This window comes from Phalacrocorax aristotelis, chromosome 3, assembly GCF_949628215.1.
Source record: "Phalacrocorax aristotelis chromosome 3, bGulAri2.1, whole genome shotgun sequence".
Classification (NCBI taxonomy): Eukaryota; Metazoa; Chordata; class Aves; order Suliformes; family Phalacrocoracidae; genus Phalacrocorax; species Phalacrocorax aristotelis.
In genome coordinates this window covers 109,547,302-109,572,012 of record NC_134278.1, presented here as the reverse complement: position 1 = coordinate 109,572,012, position 24,711 = coordinate 109,547,302, and the positions used below count along the sequence as shown (strand labels likewise).

The following is a 24,711-nucleotide window of genomic DNA, read 5'->3' as shown; positions in this document are numbered from 1 at the left end:
GAGGAGCCAGAGCAGTTCATTGCAGTGAAAGCTCAGATCCGGGGTGCTTTTCATCTCTGTAACAGGCAAAGACGACCACAAGACAAAGCAGTCACTTTTTTTTTTTTCCTGCTGGCCTTTCAGATCAGTTCTGTTAGTAAATTAACAGTTTGTGAAGAGAAAACCGGATACAACTTGCTAAAATTTACTTGACTAATAAAAGTGCATTTTATCCAGGGTTGTGTTCAAAAAAGAAAAAGGCACTTGTCTATAAGGTGTGTTGAGTCCATAAAGCGCAATAACATGAATGAAATGGGGTGTAGAATAGAAGTCAGAGAAAAGATGAAAGAAAAAAATTGCTAAAGATAATCTTTCCTAGTTCTTCTTTTATCCTGTATACATGCTGTCAATCTCCTAGCTGGTTTGGCCTCTTATTGAGTATAGTGTCTTCAAAATTCAAGTTTGATGGGAAAGAGAAAGCATTTAAATAGAATGTCAGATAGGATGAATCTGTGATTTAGGAGAAGCTGCCACTTGAACTCTAACCATGCATTTTTCCTTTTTATATTTGAGGTGGAAGAATTTAGGAACGTTCTTGAGCTTAACCAAACTCCACTCTTGTTGTTGTCAGTGGGAACAGTTACTCAGTATTTACTTAATCAATCCTGTTCATAAATAGTTTTGATATCAAAATGGAGCAGCCAGTATTCTGTTCTTACTGATATATTCTTGCCTTGAGTTTTGCAAAAACAGAGTTCCATTTTCTTACTATCTTCCAAACGGCTAAGCCTTTTGTAGATGTAGCTTGGTTAAGATTCTTAAATTCTGCTCATGAGCAACAGAAACAGTTGCAAAAAATACTGTGTATTGCAATGTGCACTTGATATCAGAAACATCGGCAGTTACATATAACTGTTGCTGGTTTTGCCCTTTTTTGTGCTCTCAAATATGACAAAATACTGTGTTTTAAATAATTTATATTGCAATATCATTCTCTAAGTTATATTTGTCCTCTTTAATTAGAAGTTATAAAGTGTATTGGTAGCAATAGTAATCATTATTAAACTTCTAGGTGCTTTGCAGTGAAAGCACAAATTGTTTTATAAGTACAAATCTCTTAAATACTTTGCCTGAATGATATGACTTGTCGGACTTTTAAACAGAATTTGAAGGCTGTGCCCACTTTTTTCTATATTGTACTTCTTACTCTTTTCTTCTTTTGAAAAGAAGCTAAATGGTAACTAAAATAAGGTTTTGTGCATTTAAACTGATAATGTTTAAATGGTAAAAATTTGACAGGAAAAACTAGGTTGGTTATTTTAGCTGTACTTCAAATTTCTTTACCTAAATCCCTAAGAAGTGTGGCCAAACAGTTATTTGAACAAAAACACTGGCAGCTTGTTAATGCATGTTATTTGGTCTAATTAGCTTAAACTTAAGAAAGTCTGTCTGAACAAATTGAAAGCAAATTTTTTTGGTTATGTCAGAAATCATATAAACTTTGTGTGCCAGTATATTGACCGTGGCACTTGGTCAATGTTGTTACTTTGACTCAAGATAGGTAAAGGTTTAAAATGTATTTATAGAATCATCTAAATGGCCTATGCCTAGTGACATAATAGTATATTCTATATATATTTTAGATGAGTCAAAAGGAAGTGTAGTTGTGTACCCAATATTCTAATTCAATGCAGACAGGAGAATGAAGAAGTTGAGGATGGGATTGTTGGAGGTCCAAGAGACAGGGAGTGGCTGGGAGTTGCACAGACAGTAAAATGCCAGATGCAGATCAAGTGAGGAACGTACTAAGTTAAGGTGTCCAAAAGATGGTGCAAAAGAGAGTGTGAGACAGAAAGTCAAAGCAAATGGACTGAGGCTGAAAGGAATAAATGTTGGGAGAAAGGAGGTGGTGTGCTACACTAACAGGTGGTCAAGGAAATGTCTGAGGCAGAACTCATGGTACAGATGTGGGAGGAGGAAAGTAAAAGTACTTTCAGAAAGATCGCAGGTCACAGTGAAAGGAGGAAGGTTGTGGAGGGTAGAGCATCATACTGCTGGAAAGCTGTGTTGAACAGGGGATGTGGAAAGGTGTTACAGCAAGTAAGTGACACTAGGGGATAGTGGAGTTGGTGGCATTTGTTAATGTTAGCAGTAAAAATTCTGTCCCCATGTGGAGACGGAGACTGCTCATCCTTTTGAAACCTTGTTTCAGGTTCTCTTTAGATTCCAGCATGTACCACTGACTGACTTGCACTGTCTCCATGGGGCTTTATGGTTTTCTATGAATGTAAAAAAGTGGAAAATCAGTGCTGTGCAAGAGAGAAGCTGTAAGAAAAACAGCAACCTCAGTGTCCAGATCAAATGCTTTTTTCTTTTTCCTTTTTTCTTTTCCCTTTGAAAACTTTCCCTTACACTACAGAAAATGCAATAGGATGCTTCTGTCCTCAACATTATATTATCCATGGATTCTGTTAATCACTCACGTTTGTAGTTTTGAATTGTATTGTGAGTACTGATGCTTAGTCTCTGATGTTGAAGATGTTGCAAATATCTTTAAAAGAAAACATCCCTCTTAAAATATGCCCTTTTACTGATCATCAACAGTTATCTCAGTTCCACATTGTAATAAAATAAGCTTTTCTGTTCTCTTTGGTTTTTTTTTTTTGTTTTCCATTTGCCAGTGACTTTGCCTAATCCACTTTTAATAAAAAGGGAAAATATGAAAGAAAATACTTTTCCCTAATATTTGTCTAGGAAAATCCCTTCTTGGCACTGATTACCTTTCAGCCTTCTCTTTATTCATATGATCTCTTCAGATGCCCTTGGATAGATGGGAGTTTGTGAATGCAAAGGATTTTAACCTCTTCTCAGTCCATAGATAATTGCAAATTCTTGCAGCTCATGGTGAATGATGATGAATATCCAGATTTTTGATGCTCAGACCCCCTTCCCATAACATACTGCAGACACAACAGCATTTCATTGCTGCTCTGCAACTTTTGTCTGACTTTGCTGAGTGTTGGTAAGTTTTCTGATGTTGGTAATAATGTCTACCCTTTTTCCCTTCTTTGTTCTCCTTTTCTGGAGCCTCTAGTGGGATGGCATGGATGTTCAAGGGGATGCATGCAGGATTTGATCAATATTTATCTAGCAGTGTGCAAATACTTAAATGTATCATAATCACAGATATGGAAAAAAACCTAACACAGTAAGCCTTGATGATATGGAGAGTTGTCCAACTGGCAGTGGCCTAAGCAGCCACTGTAAAATTACCTAAGTCCAGCAGAAATATATAGTCATTCCTGTATATCAGCTGGCAAGGTTATGAAACAAGTTTTAAATATGGAAGGAATTCAGATAACTTCTGTCACTTTTGCACATATTGTAGAATCTCTGAGATAAAAGATCAGCATAACTGTCCATCAGCTCACAGCTTGTTAATCCCTGAGCAGGGAAGCTTTTCTGTCCTCACTGTATGTACCTACTTATTCTGGGAACAGACTATAGAATAGTGCCTGCATGCCACTGCAGGGAAGAGCAGAAGGAAGGCTGGCAGGGCACAGGTTTTGGAGCTGGCTAAACATTGATAAGGTTTGTAGCTCGAGATTCGTCAGGTCCGCTAATTCCACTCTGCTCCTCTTCCTTTCCTCTTTGTTTTCAGCATGCCATCTCCTGGAGTCAACGGAAGGGTCACCACTCTCGCTGATGTTAGGTTGCAGGCTCTAGCAAAGTTGGCAGTGTTGACACCAACAAAATGAAAGACACCATCCCCCTCTTCCCCTAATGTTTATCTCTTTTTGTCCACCTAATACTGCTCTCCCTTGCCTTGCCCTAGAGCTTTGACCCTTCCATCCTGTTGGTTTTTAAGTTACTGCTCGCAAGTATGATAGCTATACCTCAATGTAAAGCACTGTTGGTAGAAAATAAAAGTGCTTCTCTTGCAATATACTTAGAAATCTATATTTGGTTTGAACAATTGAGCTAATGGACTCATGTACTGCTGAAATGTAGCTGAGGAGGGAAGCAGGTAGGAAGCTGAGAGGGTGCAGGGCTCCAAACTGAAGTTGTTCCTCATCTCGGACCGAGGTGCTTAAACTCAAACCTTTTTCTTTCAGCTGCCTGGGATTATTTCGGTTGTTAAACCGGTGTCTGTGGAGTCAGGCTGTGTAATAACTGGGACAAAGGCCTAATCCCTCTTGAAGGCAACCAGACGGTTCAGAAATGAAGGAATTCTGGCAGTTGGATACTTGTCGTGTGACATAGGCATTAATGCTAGTATATGCTATGATGCCAGTATGTAATGCTAGTCTGTTTGGAGGGGAGTTAGAAAATGTAGGAAATAAAATATACAAGTTTGCATGTTATGAGATGGAAGCCAGCTGTGTCATCTAGAGGCTTATGCTGTGACACAGGTTCACAGTGATACTGCAGTTTCTTTAACTACATCAAGGCCATTCAGAAAAGAAACTGTAGTGAAAACGTGATTGATAGAACTAATGGTTAGATAATATGTCTGAAAATCTTTTTCAAATCCAAATTTCTTTGAAACTTGTCCAGAATTACTCAGCAAATGCTTCTGCCTTATATGCTAGATGGTGTACAACTATGTCAAGTTTCTATGTGATTGTCAAATTAAGATGGCTTTGGAAAAAATTGGATATGAAAGGGAAGGTTATAGAATTGTAGAATCATAGAATGGTTTGGGTTGGAAGGGACCTTAAAGATCATCTAGTTCTAACCCCCCTGCCGTGGGCAGGCACACTAGACCAGGTTGCTCAAAGCCCTGTCCAGCCTGACCTTGAACACTTCCAGGGATGGGGCATTCACAGCATCTCTGGGCAACCTGTTCCAGTGCCTCACCACCCTCATAGTGAAGAGTTTATTCCTTACAGCTGATCTAAATCTGCCCTCTTTCAGTTTAAAGCCAGTACCCCTTGCCCTATCAGTACGTGCCCTTGTAAGCTTTCTTGCAGGCCCCCTTCAGGTACTGGAAGGCTGCTATAAGGTCTCCCTGGATCCTTCTCTTCCCCAGGCTGAAGCCCAACTCTCTCAGCCTGTTCTCATAGGAGAGGTTCTCCAGCCCTCTGATCATCTTTCTGTAATAGAAGGATAAGGGAAATGTCTTCATGGGCAGTAAAACAAATCCATATTTGTATTGCAGCTTTATGTCGGATTCAGCAATTCAATGGTAATACCTGGACAGGCTTTTTGGTAGTACTCAGTGCTTAATTATAAATAGTGGAGTTATATAGCAATGACTTGTCTTCTTGTAGATACTGAAGGAATCTAAGTAAGTTTGCTTTAATTTTGTATCTACCTTTAATGTATTTTGATATTTTAAAAACTCCAATCTTCTACATCCCTCAACACCAGCAGCAGTGTTGTTCTTTTCTGTACTTCTTCACGATTTTCCTTTATTTCATGGTTGTATTTGAGTTCTGTGGGATATAGTATATTCATTTCCTTGCAGCACAAGCTATACAAACATCTGAACTTGGCAAAAATCTTGGTTTTGATATTGTAAAATTGTTTATTGCTGCTGTTGATGGAGAAGGCGGCATGTGAGGATTTCAGTCTTAAGTATGTGAGAGGACTATTGATCTTTCTTTTTTTTCCTTTAATTTTGTGTCAACATTGCCAGCCTGGCATCACAGGTAGTAGGGATCTTTTAGTTCACTCTGGGAGGTGGCCATGCACTACAGAAGGTCTCGGGTTGTGCTGTGCCATGTGGGCAGGTTGCAGCACTGTGAATGACTGAAGTGTCACCGTTCCTGTGCTGACATGAGATGTCAGTGCAGCTCCTTTTTCTTAGCTGTGTTAACTGTTCAAAGTTAATAGGCATAGGAAAAAATACTGGATTTTTTTTAATCAGTAAATCCTTTAGATTGACACACAGAGGACAGATCTATTTATGTAGGAGGGGCATCTTCTTAATAGTATCCTTTTCTGACTAAAGCTATGCAAAGCGTGGGATTTTTGGTATTATCAGAATGGCCCTGTCATCGTTTTTCCTGATTTCAGTTGCAGCTGGGTAGGCTGACACACAGCACTTCTTCCAGTCTGATCTCTGATCTTAGAGCTATTCTATCAGTTATAATATGATTGCATATTTCTGTTTGGTGCTTGTTGAGGTTTCCAAACTACCTACATTTTTTCCAAATATATTTAATACAGTTTGTGTTAATCACTTTCTACAATAGTCATGCAAAGCATATACAATTTGTAAGACTGTATTAGTAGCTTGATTTAAGGAAATACTTATCAAACAGCTATAACTGGCAAAGATGACAGGCAATCTGCAAAATATTGTAGCATTTTTAAGTTGTTTGAGGCTTTCATCCCATGTGTTGAACAATTTATAGTTTTCAGAAAAGTTTGTGTCATTCTTTCTATTTAAATATGAATACACATGATATCTAGGAAAGCTGTTTTATAATTCACAATGAGTTTAAAATGAGGAAAACAATGTTTTCATTTCATGCCTAAAATTACCTTGTGATACCTTTTGCACACCTGATATTTTTCAACTTCAGAATCACTTCATGGTCTGGAGCAGATGGGAACATCATCTCTTTGTCACTTTACTTGGTTTTATTCTCATTTCAGGAATACAATTGTTTGGATTTTGGGAAGAGATGAACAGAGTTGTTTCAGATTCTGAGTTAGTGTCTGGTATTCCCTACTCATCTGCAATACCAGGACTGATACAGTATCTTCAGAGCATCACCAAACTTGTAATATCAGTGCTGTCCGTGACTGCAGGTCCTGACTTCCAGAGCAGCAGTTTACCTGTTGCAAAGAAAATAGCCAAGCCATCATTGTCAATAGTTCATCTCCTTCACTGTGAATTTCATGAAGTACGACTGCTAGCGTTGGAAGCAATACTGCTGTGGTTGAAACAAATAAATTCCAAGCAAATTGCAGAAGAAGGAGGTGTATTGTGTTTACTCATTGATTTGGAAGGCACTCTTCTCACAATGGCTCTGAAGGAAAAGAATCTCCAGTGTTTTTGCAAGGTAGGAGCGTGCTATTTTATTAACATTTGGTATGTTTTCACTAAATTATATTCTTAACTTTAAAAAATATGTTTCAAACATGCATGATGTTTTTTAAATTGTACATGAGTGGTTGTTTTTTTTACATTGACTAGGAGCTGTGCTGTAATTCTGTAATAGATGTTCTTGTGTAAAAGCAAGAACTTTCTTAACACTGTCAAAACAGGACCTTTGTGTTCTTGGAGTGTGGTTTAAGTCACTGTTTTATTGATCTCAAATGTACACATTCGTGTTGAGTTTGTTTGTAAATTCTCCATTTGTGAATTGTGTGTGCAGGTCCTGGAAATTCTTCATAATATGGATCTTAGAACTTTGCTTCTGAAGACTGAATGCTCTGTAAAAATGAATCCAAATGAGCTCTTAACCTGGAGTGTAAACATTGTGGATACCTCCAACAGGTATGGTCTAACATGCACATTAAGATACTTATATATTAAAAACTTTAAATGTTGAAGCATTAATTTATTGGGTTTGGACTGTTGATTTCAAAATCCATTCTTCAGAAAAGTAAGCATGGCTTATTTGAATAAAGAGAGCTCTTGATGAGAATTTTTTAGAGAAGTTAGACATGGATCTGCATTATTAAAAAGGCCCACAAGTCACACTGGCAAGCACCCTGTAAATGTCCAGTAATACAGTTCCTGAAATAAGAAGTTATTCTGGCTGTCAGATGACAGCCAGTGAGCATAGCTCTTCCTCAGTGGTAACTGGGAAACACCTTAACACATAGAATTGATGATCCAAACATACACTCATTCGCTGTGAATCTGCCATCTGTCCTATCCTGGTTTATCTGCAGGTGGTCTGTAGAAAGAGTGACAGATCTGATTTAACTTGTTGGATTGGCAGAAATGGTTAACCATAATCCTTAGGGTTTGCAGTCCTTAATCAGACTGTAAAGTCAGCAGAAAGCACTGAAAATTTGGAGCCAGTTTGCAGTTTGTACTGAATTAGAAGCTGTGTCCATTCATTCATAACAGAATGGACAAACGGGGTTAAAGTGTCCAAGCTTTAAGGGCAAGACCTTCTGGTTTCTAATAGTCTCTTTTTTTAAGCCATATAAACATTGCACCCCAGTGTTACCAATGTAGAATATTTATGATACAGAGTATAGAACAGCATTTTACAGCTGTGCACATTTGCTGCTGATTTGCACTAAATTTTTCAAGTTTAAATGATGATGTGGAGTGTTTCTTTCTGGTATGAAATAAGATACTTGTGGTAAAATAACACTGACTGGTGCTGTTAGAGGGGAAATAGCTGAAATAGCAGACCGTAACTGCTCAGGTGTTGCCATTCCCCATGGTGAGACCAGCCCTTCAAGAGCCACGGTGCCAAGCACCGTGTCCTTAGAATCTGCTGGGTGGTATAGAGCTGGAAGTTGGCATATTCTGCGCTAGTAACATTTCTAGCAGCTACAGAAGAGATATTCTTAACACCAGCTTGAAGAAATGTTTTTGTTTATAATTTAAAATAATGCCTGGTTTGTTTGACTTGGCTTCCATTTTCAAATGTGGTTTTTTATGGGAAGTATGCTGATAGAAAATAAACGCGAGGGGGGTGAAAGTAAGAGCATATTTCATTTGTATATCAACTAAAAACTTAACTAACTTCAAGATCTGTAATGTAAAAATTCTGAGTGCTCAGCTTGCAAAATACCCATTGGTGATAAACAGGAATGATTAAGAACTGACTGGTTTTCTTCTAGAGATTAAATGATGGCAGAAATAGCTGCTTTTTTTGATGTGTTCTTTACCTTGTTTTCTCAGCACTGAAGTTCAAAGCATAGCTCTCAAATTTGCCTCGAAGTTGGTTATCCATCTTTTGCAGAACCATCAGCAGGTAAGGAAGATGTTGCTGCTTAACAGTATTGTAATTCTGGAGTTTTTGGTGATAGAAATGACGTGGCTCCTTTTAGATAGAAGCCCCAAGCTTGTGTTTTCTTGTGTCACTGCACTTTTCTGGTGTTACGTCTTCCTCTCTGAATACACTGTCATGTTCTGAAACGAAACAGCCATGAATATCTTCTCAGTATATCCCTCTCAAAGTCATTTCAAGGTAAATATGTAAGTACATTTTTCTGATGGATTCATTTCAACTTCTGAGAGCATCCAAAATAGTCACTCTAATGTGGAAAGAAAAATGCCAACGGTGATTAACACATGCACTGAATCCAGCCCATTTACTAAAGTGCAACTTTGTTGTGGTTTGTAATTGCTGGGGAGCCAGGAGGAGTGGAGATCTGAGGGGAAGGCAAAAAACTGAAGCAGTGGTTGGGTGCAGTTCCCTTCCGGACTGTGTGCAGTATGACCTTGCCAAGTCTCACCCTGAAATCACTGCCTGAGCACACCAGCTTTTTGTCTGCGTGGGGTTTCTCATTGAATTTCCTCTTAAAATTTTTTTTAGAACAGTGGTGTAAATATCATAACTCTTGTAAAATTCAAGGCTCTGTGTTCTCCATTCCTTTTTATAGACTATTTAATTTAGATTCATGCCAGCACAAATTACGGGCTCAGATTTCTTTTGATTTTAAATCGTCAGTCTGTGATGTCACGTATGTATGTGTAGAGCAGTGCTAAGGCAGCTTTAATGCTAGACAATTATTTTTGTTCCTTTTCAGAGATACAAAAAACACTTAATGGATATTTAAAAATAGACAAAATTCTCACAATGAATATTTTGTTTTCATTACGTAGCTGTTATTTTTTATAGAATGTGCAGCAGAATTGATTCATATTTTATGTTAATAGTCTTGTCTCGTCATAAAAAAAAAAGGAAGCCACACATTTGCACACAAAAATTGGGAACATGAATAAGATGTTATATCTTTTTGTTTAAGAAAGGCAAAATGCAAGGACTTCAAGTTATAAACATTAAAATAACCATATAAACCTCAGTTTACAAATAGACATGAAACATGTTATTGCTTTTAAGTTTTGTATTAATTTACAAGAGGAATTAATGAAAAATGCTGTAACAATCATAACTGTAGTAATGCTAAAACAACTTTCTCTAATAAGCATGTAAATCATGGGAGATCTGAGACATCTATACAGAGAGTGCCTTCTGCTTTGTAAAAGACCAAATACATCAGTTTTCCATCTAAATTCTTTCTTTGGGCTTGCACTCAGTATATGCATCTGTAGAAGGGATTGTTTCTCTTCCATAAGGTAAAAGGCTATCTTTCTAGATAGTCCCTGTGTCAGTTCAAAATTTGAGTAACTGCAACATCTTGGGAGATTTATTTTTTTTAACCTGTTACAGAATCTGTAGTACATGCTCTGGCTCTGTCCCTTTGTGCAGTGCAGGTACATGGCCACATACCATGCAGAATGAGGCAGAGTACGGCGAGGTTTCATTTATCCCTCAGTGAGTCCTCCTGCACGTCTCTGCCCTTTGGCTTGACTCACCTCTTCATTGGTTCTCTATCTTATCTGGTTGTTCTTTTTCACTTCCTTTAATTAAAAATAAGTTTAAAAAGGAAAGAAAGGAGAAAAAAATTAATTGCACATACCTCAAATGTCTCCAGGTTGAGCTGGTGCTGCTTTTCTTGTTCTCCTGTACATGAGGTCCCAATCAGTTTAGGTTTTTTCTTTTCCTCTGGAGCTTCCTTCTAATTGCTGTAGTGCATGCCATCTCCTGCAGTTTGCATGTTCTGTTATCTAACCTGTACTTGAGGTTCCTGCAGCTTGACTGACCTGCCGCCCTCTTGAGTGTGGTATTTGCAGGGGATCCCAGCTCTTTCTTAGTCCCTTACGGAGGTTAGGAGTTCCTCCTCCCAGTCAGGGCCCAGCTATGCCAGTGGAGCTCAGAGTTGACAAGTCTTGGAAGCGCTATTTGAGTTGCAGGTAAAATGCACATCACTTCTTTCCACAAAACATCTAGTAGCCATCACTACACATGGGAAAAAGTTGAAGCTTTGTCCCATTATTACTGAGTAGTAGTTTTCCTAGCATATGTCCGAGGACTAAGTATTTTCCAACAGATGGCAACTGCATTTTATTTGAAACAGGAAATTTCTCTTTCCTGTCCTTTTTTCTAATTCTTCATGTTTTAGGACAGTGAGCATTGCTGTTTATCAGCCAGTGTGGAGATTCCTTTAGTGTTTTAAATGCACGTGCTATCAGAACCCAAGGTACCTCAGTGGTCTCACTAAAAAAAAAATTCCATCCCCAGTATCTGCAGAGGAGACAGATGGAGCTGCATTCACCCCTTTACCAAGCATTGCATCATTACTGAAGCCTAAGACTGATGCTACAGTTTGTATGCTTCTAGTTGTTTTTCCAGATATGTGTATGTGACTGCATGTAGGATGCTTCTGAGAATTGCTTCTCTTTGTCATAGTAGAGTACATTTGTCTCTGGCTTGCATCTTTAGAACAACTGAGGACACAAAGATATGCTTTGACTTGTGGGGTCATTGGCAAGTCTGGTGTGAAGGGACAGAACAAGCGAATTTCCAATTAATACTGCTCTGACTAAAAGAAAATCTCCCATCTTAACTATCTGTGACATAGTAAACCAACTTTTCAATGGACATCTGGGATTCACCAACTTGAAAAAAACCTGCCATTTACTGATGAGTAGTATCCCTTTGGCAATCCACAGTTTAATGTGATGGTGAGCGGTAACATCAGATTGTACAGCATACTTCTCACATGTTCTATGCCTCCAGATTTCAGAAGAAGTCCTGAAAAAATGGGTTCAACTGATAGTTTATTTTTGTGGAGATGAGCATCAGACAGAGATGCTGTTAGCAGCTGCCGAAGTTCTTAAAAGTATAACAACATTTCTTCTGATCAATGAGAAGCTCATTCTTGGTGAGTAGTCTGAACATTAATTTTCTGGATCTTTTTAGATGAAACCCATTAATACATGACTTAAAATGTATTGTACACATATATTTACACATGGTCAAAACACATAATTACATTAAACAGCGTATTTTGAAAATTTTAATTGGATTTAATGTACTTAACTGACTTATTTAAATTCTGGTACAAAAAAGACATGTGCGGAGCCTCTTCCACTATACATTGCTGTACAGATATAGTGGCTTGCAATTGCTCGCTGACTTAGATCTTTCTGAAATATTCTGTTGGTGATGTGGACATGCTTTTAGTTTAACACTGTGAGTGTAACAAAGGTTTGATGGCTGAATGTTGAAATTAAAGGGTTTGGTCTAGAAATGAAGGACATATTCTGCTATGAGAAAGATTAATAATTGTGTCACATTACACCTCCCAAATATAATAATTTTTTTAAAGTTAAGATTACACTGTCTCTTTAGAAAACCAACAAATAAAAAAAAAAAAACCATGTAGCCTTGTTCAACAATACATTACTGACTGAGAGGCAAAGCTGTGTGAAATTTTCTGCTCTGTTGTGCAGAAGACATTGGGGTTTTTTGTTGAGCCTTCCTCCCCACCCTGCTTGATGAACAGCAAGTAAGGGGATTTTGTGAGTAAAGGGTCAGGAGATATGCAAAAATAAGTAATGATAGATGATAAAGAAATTAATTTGCATCCCGAACAAGACAGCTTTCAATACTTAGTTTCTGTGATATTTTATTCCAATGTAGTTATGTAAATTATTTTAGTTTGAGTAACTTAAGTCTACTTGTATGGACTGGGTACAAATTTTTGTTAGACAAGAAGAATGGTAGTATTTCTTAAACTTTAGATAGTGGTGTTTTTTAAAAGTCAGCTATTTATTTTGAGATGTGTCTTTTAAGAGTTATTGATAACATTTAACGGATCTAAATCTGTTACATGAGGTAGACATTGTACTATTAAATGTTCATAGTATCAACTCTGGAAATCTTAACCTCTGCCATCAACTTAAAGCTCTTAGTAGGACGGACATTACCATTTTATATCAAATGAAGACAGGGGAGGTATTGGAGTGAAAAATTCCCAAATGCTGTGCTTCATATCTGTTGCCGTTTGGATCCAGTCCGTAGCTGATGGAGAATAGTTTCCTCTTTGATCTTGTCAGAACAGTTGCTGGTTTCCGTGCTTTCCAATTGGGCAGTTGTGAAGGTCTGAAATGAAAAATAGCAGCAGTTTGTATCCTGCCTAAAATCTTAACAAAACAAAGCAAAATAACAAACCGAACCAAATCACAACAGAAGAGCCCCCATGGCCTCAGTGGGCAAACTAGCTGAAACTATTCTTTGCTCTGAAAATCGGGCCTGGGGAAGAAAGATGCAGTACTGATCCTGCATGCTACCTAGAACTGTCAGTCTGGGGTTCTTCACAACTGTGAAATTGTCAAGTACTGCAATGAGAAGTTTAGCAAATCAAGGACATGATCTGGTGTTTAGCTGCAGTGATAAAAACCCAGAATCTTTCCCTTAAAGTTAAAGAGGTTGTGCACAGATAAACAGCTTTGAATTTTATGCCTCGTTCTGCATCAGCTTTCTTGACTACATATAGTACAAAGTAAAGAAAATTGTGGTTGTATGAAATGGAGTTGTAGACATTCCCCTAAGCTTCGATTAAGAACATTCGTAAGAGGAAGAGGGTAAATGCCAATGAGTATGTTCCGGATGACCCCATCATGTTTCCCTCATGTTGCTTGAGGGTTCAGGAAAAGTCTGTCTGGGAAAACCATTTGCAGACTTCCACCTCTCCTGGAGATAGAGTAGAAACTTGCCTAGGTGGGAAAGCTGGCCATTGTATCCAGGAGGGAAAAACTGTGCTGCCCTAGTTGTGACACTATAACACTATTGGGTGTGTCATGCTAGAAAAAAGCAACTTCTTTCTGAAATAATTATATTCCATGCTATTCCTCCATAGGGAAGTTATATGAAATACAACAATGCTGCTTCTGCCAGTGTAGTAAAGCCTCAAGCAATTATTTTTGGCCAAGCAGTGAAATACAATTAGTTGTCTGGCTAGCCTTGTAATACAGATCTCTGGTAGACCTGTTGATAACATGCTTGAAGAAAACCAGTGCAGCAATGAAGCACCAACTCTGTTGTTCTCTGAGATCACCAGAAAGTAATATCTAACAGCTGGCTGCCTCTAAAAGAGACCTTTCAGTGGATTCCAGTAACAAGGATGTTCAACAAGAGCTGAAAAGTACCCCAGCAAACCTATGAGTATAGCCTTGTGACTTCAGCTAGTCATCCTTAGTGTGACACCACTAAATGGCACAAGGGTTTGCAAGTGAAGTGTGGCTTGTAAGATCTGAATTGCCACTGGGGTGGTATGTGAAGTCTGCTTGTTTGGGGTTCACCAGATGAAAACGTCCCTCTTGGCAGTTACCTCTGATTAGTCTTAACTGTGTGCAAGTAATTACCTCATGGATTAAACCTGGCTTGCTTCCAACAGATAGTGGGTATAAGAGTGCCAGGGCATGCTGGTGAGTGGTTTGATGAGGTGGATATGAGAGAAGTAGGTGATGGGTAGATCCCTGGGAGGTGGGATCATTTGCTGCTTCCTGCAGGGAATGGCATTTGTGGCCATCACTACTGGCACTATTTGAACAAAACTTGGTTTGGCAGCCCCTGCTCCAGACAGATTGCAACAGCAAATCCATGATCACAATGCATTGGTCAGTCTCTGGCAGCAAAACTTTTGCTGTTGCCAAAGAGGAATTCTGCGCTCCTAGAAACTGTGGAAAATTCAGAGCACCCACAACTCAGAGTTGAGTTGTGGTTTAAGAGAGGTCCATTCTGTTATCTGTTGCTCACTGTTTAAACTAAGCTGAGTCAACCACCTAGATGAAGTTCATGCATGCTGAAAACATTTTGATTTCACTGCCAGTTGTCTTCCCAGTGGTTTGCCAAAGTATTTCTCCTGCCCATGTTTCAATGTTTCACTGCATTTGTTGTGTTTAGCTGCGGAAACAGAGCTCTGTAACTTCTTTGAATGCACGTAAGAAATAGAATTCTAATTCTTCTCCATAAATAAATATAGGACTGTCTGATACCCTTGCTATGTGGAAATGTGTGGTTCTACTGCTGCAGAATGAAGATTTGGTAGTAAGGGATGCTGCTGCTGAGGTTATACAAGTGGCACAGTCTGAGAAAAAGAGCAGCAAAGGAACAGGTATGTTGACTTTTCTTTACTTTTAAATAGTATTTTATACTTGGGAAACAAAACTATTTCTCTTCTCATCACAAACTTCTTGCTAACTGTAAAGTGATCCATCCACCTCTTATAAACACATACCATGGAAGATAACAGCAAGTTAAGATCTTTGACACCTACCATGCTTCATTATTTTGCTTTTACTGTTCTTGGTGTAATTTGCATATGGTTACATGGGTATGTAAAAAAGATGACAGCAGTATTCAGCTTTATGGTTCTTGCTGTGATGAGTCAACTGTCACATACTTTTGCATCTTGAAAGTTCTTTAATACCAGCTTTGGTCTAATTAAATGCAGTGGAAGACACTCTTTGAATCCCAGGTCATTATAATAGCCTGATCACAGAGAGATAGGAGTCTAAGAAGCAGTATTCAACTCATTGATTCATCATTATACCTTGAAATCCATTTATAACCAGATCAACCAAGACAATTCTCAGCATACCCACAATGTGCTTTTGAGAGGATGTGGGCCTTTATGTCCGCATGCCCTAGTTTACTCAACCCTATTAATTTTAAAATAGCCACAAAACTTGAGTAGGCTTAACTAATTAATGTGCTTCACTTTGAGAGTCTCTGCTGACGCATTCTTCCAGGTATTGTGAATAAATTAGAATTCGCTACCATGCTCATCTCTCTCTGGTGGTCCCTACTGGTCTATGCTACTCAGTAACGCCTGTACCAACTTGCCTGCAGGCAGTTCAAATTAGTCAGCCATCTCCCTGTGAACTTCTGCTAGACTGGAGATAAAGCAGCTCTGTGGTTTTAGAAAAAAAAAAAAAGTAAGAAAAGGCAGCAAAAATGTGTGTTTGCCACTACTCTAGATAGAAGTAGCAAGGAATGTGCTTATGTGGCAGATGTGTTTTTGCGCTGGTGCTGTTCAGGCACAGTGCTATGGGGCAGGAGAAGGTAAAAGGAGGGATGTGTTACAGATGGCTTTCATCTTCCTGTTAAATGCCACAGCTCTGATTCCAGCACTCTCATCACAGCTCTGGCAATTGATCTAGTCCCAGATACAGCTCTCTTGAGTATCAGGAGGCTCTGCTTGTGTGTGCCTCAGGTCCCCAGCACTGGCCTATTGGGGGGCATCCTCAAATGTCTCAAGATGGTACTTTGTCTGGAAATAACACACTGCTGGATTTTCTCTCTGGCTCCTTGTATCTTCTCCCTTCTTCCTTGTTGTATCCCTGTGCCAAGGGATATTGCCCTGTAACTGCATGAGGGCTCTGTGCTACTAGTTAATACTAATGTCACATCAGTGCTTGTTATTATAACTTATCAATCTGTAAAGCAGAAGTAGCCATAATCGAGGAAATAACATCATAATTGTTTTTTATTTGCTATGTTCCTAATTAGGATAGGGACCGCCTCCCCAAACTTATGTTAACCGCTTAGTTATACTTAGTTGTGCCTTCCTGTTCTTCCACTTTAACTGCTTTTAATGAAATCGGTGTCTTTCATCTGTGACTAGCAAGGAATGCTGCTTTGGAAAAAATAGAATCCAGTTTATTTCCGCCTCATTTTTCAGTATTATTGTTCCTGTGATCTTTTTCCCCCCCACTAAACTCCTTTCACTTTTTGTGCTTTGCTTTCTTAGCTTTTGGGGGATCAGGGTAAGGGGTTTTACCCCTGTGGCTTTTGTTTACATCAGATTAAAATAAGCTTACCTTTGAACGTTGTTTGTTACTTCCATTTACCCCCTTTCTTCTCATGTGCACCTGAGAGTATGCAATATGTTTGCGTCCAGGGTTTAGACATTTCATGGGTCACCAGTGCTCTCTGTCCTGGCAATTTTTAAGTTACATTCAAACATCTACTTGTTTTTTCTCAGTTTTCATACCATGAAAGTCTGCTTTTTAATCACAGCAATGATTTTAAAATATCTAAGCTAGTATGCTGAAATTTATTAGAAGCCATAAACCAGGTCTCCTTTAAGCCTTTTATTTGATAACAAATTGCTGGATATCTTACATTGACTGACTTTTCATTTCCATTATACGATGACAAATAAGTATTGTGGCCCATCAGTTTTATCATGAGAGCAGAAAGAAAGATGACTCAGGAGATCAGGAAGAGGAATGGATGTTTAGAAACCCATTTTCATACACTCTGTAATTGTTTCAGTTCAGTTTTATTTCATTGCCATTACCACTAGCTAACAGGAGAGAGTAAAGAAAATATTATAATTTCAGCTTCATTTGTCTTCAAAAATGTTTATGTCCTAGTAGCCATTATATTTCCAGAAATACTGCACTGTAGAAATAGGTTATGGTGTGTTTCACCTTTTACTGCTGTTAATTTGCTGTACACAGAGTGGGAGTGCTGCTTACAAAATCCAAGCACTGGACTTGCCAGAAATTTTGGCACTAGCATCATTATATCCACTCTTCACCAGTTCTCCCTCTCACTGTGTACACAGTGTGTAACATAGGCTGTAGCTGCCTACAGAAGAGCTAACTCTATTGTTGGCTTAGGGAATCAACACCTTAATTGTTTTGTTTATATGTGAGATGCAAAGGAATCCCTGATTATAGCCTAACAACTGCCTCTGCCCTTCATGCATGATACGAGCTGGCATCTGGTTTTCCTGTGAAAGAATGGAGTATGGGAGGGTGTATACTTGTGTCTAACCGCTGGGCTGAGACTGAATTTGTATTCTGCTTCAGCAGAGTAAGATGTATGGATAACAAAGTTATTTGCACAGATTGTTCACAGAGTTGTTACAGAACATTTTTCCTTTACATCTATGTTGCTGAATAATTGTACAAATGTGCAGCAGTATGATAGTGTCAAATAATAGGTATTTTCAGGTCATTTATAGATGGTGAAACTGGAGGCAAATGATCCCATCTATTAGTGTGGTTTCACTTCCAGTAACAGCTCCTATCTTGTGAATTCTTTTAAATGTTACGTGTTAGTGAGGGTGAAACCCCCAATTTCGTCAAGTAACTAATCTGTGCGGTTTTGGATCACTCAAATTATGACAGCAGAAACCTTGTAGAGTCTGAAACACAGGGGAACAAATGTGATACAAGAACGTTGTGAAAATTGCAGCCGCATTTTTGTTTGAAAGGAGAAAAGCTCGGAAGACCAAAGGCTGATACATAACAGCAGGGCTCCTATCCTTGCTCTACCCTCCCCTCCCCACCCCAAGAAAACCCCTATGAAACCTATAATTTTTTTTTATAGAAGGCAAGGACTCCCACTGTTACCAGTAAAGTTCTTTTTTTAAAAAAAAAAATATTTTTTTCATACAGATAAGCTTTATTTCATTTTTTAATATGTGTAAAAGCTCATAATTAGAAGGGGAAGTCACTGAGTTTGGCTGACAGCAGTCATTTTCTGAGCAGAGCAGGTCAAACAGAATCCTATCTCACTAGAAAGGAGAAAACCTTTTGTTTTCCTTGCTAAAAATACCAACACAGCAAGTAGTTAAGGTTTTGCTAATAACGTGAACAATATAAACCCCATCTGTAACTCAAGGTATTGTATGTACACTTTGTTGTTGTTTCCTCATGCATTGAGGTGTAAACTTCTGGGGGATTGTTTTATTCCTTCTAGTATGAGGGAGGGTACAGGAAGTATTGTATTCAGTGTAAATGTAGAATAGCTGCTTTGAAATCTAATTAAATTAGTGACCCATGGCTGTGTAAAGTCTAGACCTATTCACAGCAGCATTTCTGATCCAAGAGGGTTACTCCTTACAAAAGAAGACCATTTAACTCAGGGAAATAGGCGTTTTCTTTCTCTACTGATCATTGCTTTACTGAATATCCTGAAAAATTCAGATACTCAGTACTAGAACCAAAACTGTATTCATTGGTGTAATTTTCCTCTACGGCTTTTTTTATCTGGAGAAGCATAACTTTAACTAAAGTGATGAGTTTGTCAGTATTGGAGAAGTTTGAATAAACTTTTTTACTGTTATAGCTGAGCCAGTGCGGTTTGTAAAATTCTATATTAAAAAATACCTCTAGTCAGCGTAACCTTTATGTTGGTAAATTACCAAATTAACCTTAAATTGGTTTAAGAGCATTTTTAGCATCGTCAGCGTTAGCACCAGTTTAGCTGATTTTTAAAATTGAGCCGAATGAAGCTTAAATGAGCAATTAGATTCACAGACTTGAGTAAATCATTTGAAAGTGCTTGACTGATTTAGCAGCCTGAATATTCTTCTCAAGCATAATTCAGGCTTTTGGGAACCTTCTGCTACATTTATTGTGAAATAGCAGCATAGTATAGAGATGAGCAAGTTAGCTCATGGACTGGAAGTTGTGTGGCTGCAGCAAAAGCTGGATAAATGGCCCAGTCTGAGCACCACCATCACTGTATGCATTGTAAGCGTCTTTGAAAATCAGTCCAATGTAGTTGTTTGCCTTAGTTCTTGAGTAATTCTGAGAATAGGATTGGGGCTATAAATGATGTAGTCAGTTTTTAACATATTGCTGATTTAATCTACTGGCCAAAAATTCAGATATATTAATCCTGTTCCTTCTGTTCCCATTTCACATGCTTAAGAAATAAGCAATAGATGATACTGCTGTGCCAGGAGTTTCTGAACAAAAGGCAGTGCAAAGCCCTCTTCTCTTCTCTTGATGGTTGTTCCCTTCCTGATAGATGCTACCTTTTATCTTCAGAAAAAAATAATCAGTGACAATGACAAGTGTCCTATTTTTTGATTCACCGGCAAAAAAGCATTATTAGCTGGCTGGTTTGAAGAAGCCGACTCCCCTTTCTGAAGGGCTTCCTCTTGGGAAGGGGATGGCAGTGTTCTACAGAGTAGATGGGATTGAGTAGATTGAGATTCTTGTGGAAGTCTTCACTGTTGGGTATTGACCTGTGTTTTAGTGGCCCATAGTATCTCAGCCCTATCTTACTCTATCAGACTAAATGCATGTAGGAGCCTTTCAGCAACTTTTAGTTTGCTTATTGACTAGAGGGTATAAATGTGAGTAAAGGGAGAAGTTAAAATGTGCTGCTTGGGGCGTGGGGAGAAAAAAATACCATGTCATTAGATGAAAGAACTAAAACGTTTTCAGGGTGACTTTGAATTTCTTTCTAGGCTTTAGCATTTGAGTTCTCTTTGTGAACCATGCTGTCTCCTTGGCATGAAGAAGAGCAAAGCTGTGTGTTGCTTGTGCCTCCATTTTTTTTTCTACACATCATGAATATGGAAGGTAAATTCAAAATAAACTTTTCCATTAATCTAGAGTAGGTGTCTCGTATCATGAAGGTGTGTGCAAGAAGGCTTATTTGCATGGGATTTTTTGGGGTTGTTGGTGGTGTAAATCTTAGCAGAGGTAGGAAAGGAGAAGTTGAGAAGATCAGACTAACTATATTAACATTTGAAAGAGACGAGGAGAGACTAAATCCTGCTCAGATTTATGTTTCTTGTTCCTATCCTCTAAAAATCTTCCTCAGTGAAACTAAAGCTGTGCAGAAATTTTCATACATATGTGCCCTAAGATGATCTAGTAAATCACTTGAGTGAGAGATAAGAGATAACACAGTCTGTGTGATGTTAATGCAGCACAATGGTCTGGCATTCATCATCAACACCACAAGTGATAGCAAATCATGGGTGACTGGCATGATCCCAAAACTTGTACCCCAAGTGTCCTTTACGACTGATCCATGAAGTATTTCAGAACAAGTGACTCAGATTTAAACTGCTCCGGCTGGCAATGACACAGCTAAAAGTAAATGCTGGGCAAACCTAAAATGCTGAAAACACCATTGTCATTGGTAGTGTTCAGCTGCATGATAAAAGCATCCCACATATTGCACAGGAAAAAGTAAAGAAAAATATTCTAATTGTTGCCGCAAGTGCTTGTTGGCATTTGAAACTGTGTTTTCAAACTATTCCTTGAACTAGGTGCAAACTTTGGCTATAGCTAAAGGAGCTTTTCTCACACGTGTTTACTGTGTAGTAAATGTGCTAAATAGATTTCCTAAAGCATAAGTTCATCAGTATGTTGGGTTAACCCTTCTCTCCCCAGACCTAACTGTTTATTTATAAAGTGCTCAGCCCATGCTGTGGAAATGGAGCGGGAGAGTAACTGGGGGTTAGAACCTGCGCACCACTGCTGTGAGCAGTATGCGAGTTGTAAGTTGCCGTCTCTCTCTCTCTCTTGATGAAGCATATAAGGGAGGGGTGCCAACAAGATGTTCAGAACTCTCCTTTTCATATGACTAATGTATTCATCCTCTTGCCAAACTTGGGGACAGATTCACCATTTTTTGCTCTATTTCTGCATTGCTGTAGCCGCCTAGTGAGGGAAATGGGAGGACTGCAGTGAATAAAACAAGTGTCAGGTTACTCTGAGCCTGGACAAAGATTAATGTGTAGGGTTCAACTTTTCTCATGCACTTGGATGACTTGCCCTGATGTTCAGGTTAGGCTAATAGACCTCTGAGGCCCCAAAGAACTCCTTCAGTTGTGGCTCTTAAAACCAGTTCTGGCAGGTGCCTGGCTTTGAGAAATAAGTGGTAATTACCTGAACATAAACTAGGGAACTGCATGCATGCAAACTGGTTTGAGGATGCATTAACTGGAGTCTGTGGCAGGATCATAGGTGATAGATTTCCTTTTCTTGATTTAAGTCAGACCTGTGCATTTTCTTCTCTGTTCCAATATTTTAATTTCTTTTCTATTTAGAGATTTGATGGAGGGGTTACAAAAAGCATGAAGTCAGAACTTGTCTGCAGAAAGAGCTGTGCTGGAACTGCTTTCTGGAGCTCTTCCACTAGCCAGCCTGACTGAAAATGGAGGTTGTTCGTTAGTGCTGTGGACGGTTACAGCTGCGTACAGAAGTTTGAACATCTTCATTCTAGATATCTTGACATCAACTACTATGGTGTGGAAAGTTAAGAGCCTCCCACAACTGGATCAGTTTCAGGACCTTCCTACTGCCCTGGCTAGGAAAAACCAGCAAACTGGAAATAGCATTTTAAAAGTACTTATTGCCATCCATGATATTTAAGCTACTTTGAGAGTCTCTTAATTTTGGAATCTGTTGGTCAGAAAAATCTCCCTGTCAGATCTTGTGATGTGCCATAGGTTGCTTGGGAACGGTCCAGAAATTCTCACAGCATCATCTGGGTTACTAATGGAAAACTGCTGATCATGGTAGCCAAAATATGTTTATGTTCCTTGTATTGGAGACAAGCGAAAGGAAGGTGAATGAAATTTTTTTTCTGGGGTCAGCTGCAGCATTTCTTCTGCTTTGAGTGTCTTTTTGATAACTGCATTCTGGTAACTAGGCGTGCAGATCACTAAAAAGAACTGGATTTCTAAACCTGCTATAAAAGAGGAGTGTTTTGAGCTGAATGTTAGGATTTAAGTTGGAGGTGGCATTTATCCAGATGGCCTTCAAGCAGTGGAAAGCAGAAAAGGCACATAGACAAGACCCATCTAAGTAGAAGAGAGTATAATAAAGATGCAATACAACCAAAAGCAGAAGAAGCTCACAGCAAAGCACAGCTGCTCCTGTTGCAGAATGAGATGATTTTCTAGAAATGAAATTTATTTTTAAAAGATTGTGCATGGAATCTATGTAATAGCCTATCTTAAAAGCAATACTTCTTTCAGCCTCGGTGGAGAGAGGTGTAAAGTAGTGGCAGCAGTTTGCGAGATTATATTCAAAGATGGTGTAGGATTGTATTCAGAGACACTGTAAGGTGGTGACATCTCTATGGTTATATTAGATAAGGCATGTTGAGGACAGGAGGAAAGGTCAAACAGCTGCCTGCATATTCTGGGAATCCTCTGAAGCAGGTCCTAGCAAGGGAGAGAATTACTAGAACACTCTGCACGGTGAAGTGCGCTAGATATTACTGAAAAGTACTGTAAACCATGGAAGGTAACATCACTGATAATGTGCTTACACTATCTGTAATTGTAGGATCATAAGCAGAATAGGGTTACAGGGAAAAAGGACCACATTCTCCTTAAAATGTTGATGTTCAGCCTTCTGCTTAAGGGACCATACCTCTGGCTGCATACTTTTTTTCCCTTTCATGCTTTTAATGGTGAGTACGCACACACACAGAGGAGGATTTATGCAGGGAGACAAATGTGTAACAATGACCATTTAAATCCTGGCAAACTAAATAGATGGTAAATAACCTGTGCTAGTTGGTGACTAGTTGGTGACCGGATGACTATGGTGACCTTACGTTTAGGTAGATTGTTCCAGAAAGCAAAATGACACGTGGTAGAGATTATGAAATACTTAGTGTGGCTAGAAGCTATAATTTGGGGTTTTTTACATCTGCTGTAATAGTTCTAAGAAGGTAACAATTCCAGGTCAGTTGCAGGGATGAAAGAATTGAGGTCTAGGAGTGCAAATGAATTCATCTGGTCTCTCTGCCAGGGTAAACTTAGGGCTGTTTCAGGAGCAGATTTGACTTGTAGCCTAGTCATATAATTTTCATGCTAATAAGTACATTTTGGGTCTTTGTAATAGTATTTCTTTTATATCTGGCATTCTAGTTTTATACCCTAAAAATATCTCCTATTGTTATGAAAACTTTTGGAAGGTCTGATTGGGAAGTAATTGAGGTCTTCGAGATTGCATGAGTAATATGTTTGTTTCCTGGTTTAATGGTGACTCTTGAATAATGTTTAGCTGTTGTCCCTAGGTACGGAGGAAAAGTTGGCTGACAAAGACAGAAAATCGGCTTATATATTTTTATTCAGAAAACTCTTTGGTATTCCCATGGGGTCAGGGATCGAACACTGAATATATTGACTGCCTGTTTTTTTTCTTTTTCTTTCTGACGCCAGTTCTCTTCTCTTTGGCTACAAAGCCAGCGTAGAGGAAGGCTGTTTGCTATCCACGGCTTACCTACTAAACTTGGAGTCTTTGTGTCTGAGTAAAATATTAATGAACCATTTACTTGAAAACAAAGTGAATTCACACCCTCCTGCAGTCTTCTATGAAACTTCCTAAGCTTATGAAACCAGGTTTTCTGATACATGCTATAAAAGTGTTGTCTGTGTTAAAGAAGCATGTGCCCTTTTAATACAAGCAAAATACCACCACTATTGATCTTCCTCTGCTTTTAAAACATTGCACTTTATTTCTGAGAGATACCTGTGGTATTTTAGTGTTAAAAAAATAATCTGAGTGTGCTTCTTTCTTTGGTTTGCTTTTTACTCCTGGATTAATTTTAGAAGAAGCAAGTAGCCATGTTAATTATCTATACTGAAAAAATAGCTTTGCAGGTGAGGCCAGTAAACTATGCAAAATCAGTCTCTCCAGAAGCAAACAAGAACTGAAGGACTGATTACATTCTTCAGAAAAGGGCTATTTCATGCTTTCTCTGAACAAGCTGGAAGTGCAGAAGAGCTAGTGCTTTGGAACAAAAGTACTCTGTTCAAGGAGGTGAAAGAATGCTAAGGAATGCCAGGTGAAAAAAATTGTATTATCCACCCTATGTTGACTAGTTTTTACAGCTAGGTCATGAAGGTTCGTTGTGGATTTTCATTGTTTTGGGCTTTTTGTTTGCTTATTGGAGCTGGCATTCTGCCTTTGCTAATTGTGGATATGCTAAGAATCAACAAAACTGTTCAGCT

General features: G+C 38.7%; 1 protein-coding gene across 3 annotated transcripts in view; it reads left to right on the top strand.

Moving 5' to 3' along the window:
- Positions 1 to 24,711, top strand: part of THADA (THADA armadillo repeat containing) — a 165,271-nt gene that overhangs the window by 120,969 nt on the left and 19,591 nt on the right. For all 3 annotated transcript variants that reach the window (XR_012659875.1, XM_075089031.1, XM_075089029.1), the window contains 5 exons: positions 6,586 to 6,995; positions 7,311 to 7,432; positions 8,804 to 8,876; positions 11,709 to 11,853; positions 14,959 to 15,090. Coding sequence is in view for 2 of the 3 variants with exons in the window: in XM_075089031.1 (XP_074945132.1) it covers positions 6,586 to 6,995; positions 7,311 to 7,432; positions 8,804 to 8,876; positions 11,709 to 11,853; positions 14,959 to 15,090 (882 nt within the window). In the remaining variant the exon portion in view is untranslated. The remainder of the gene's footprint in view (positions 1 to 6,585; positions 6,996 to 7,310; positions 7,433 to 8,803; positions 8,877 to 11,708; positions 11,854 to 14,958; positions 15,091 to 24,711) is intronic.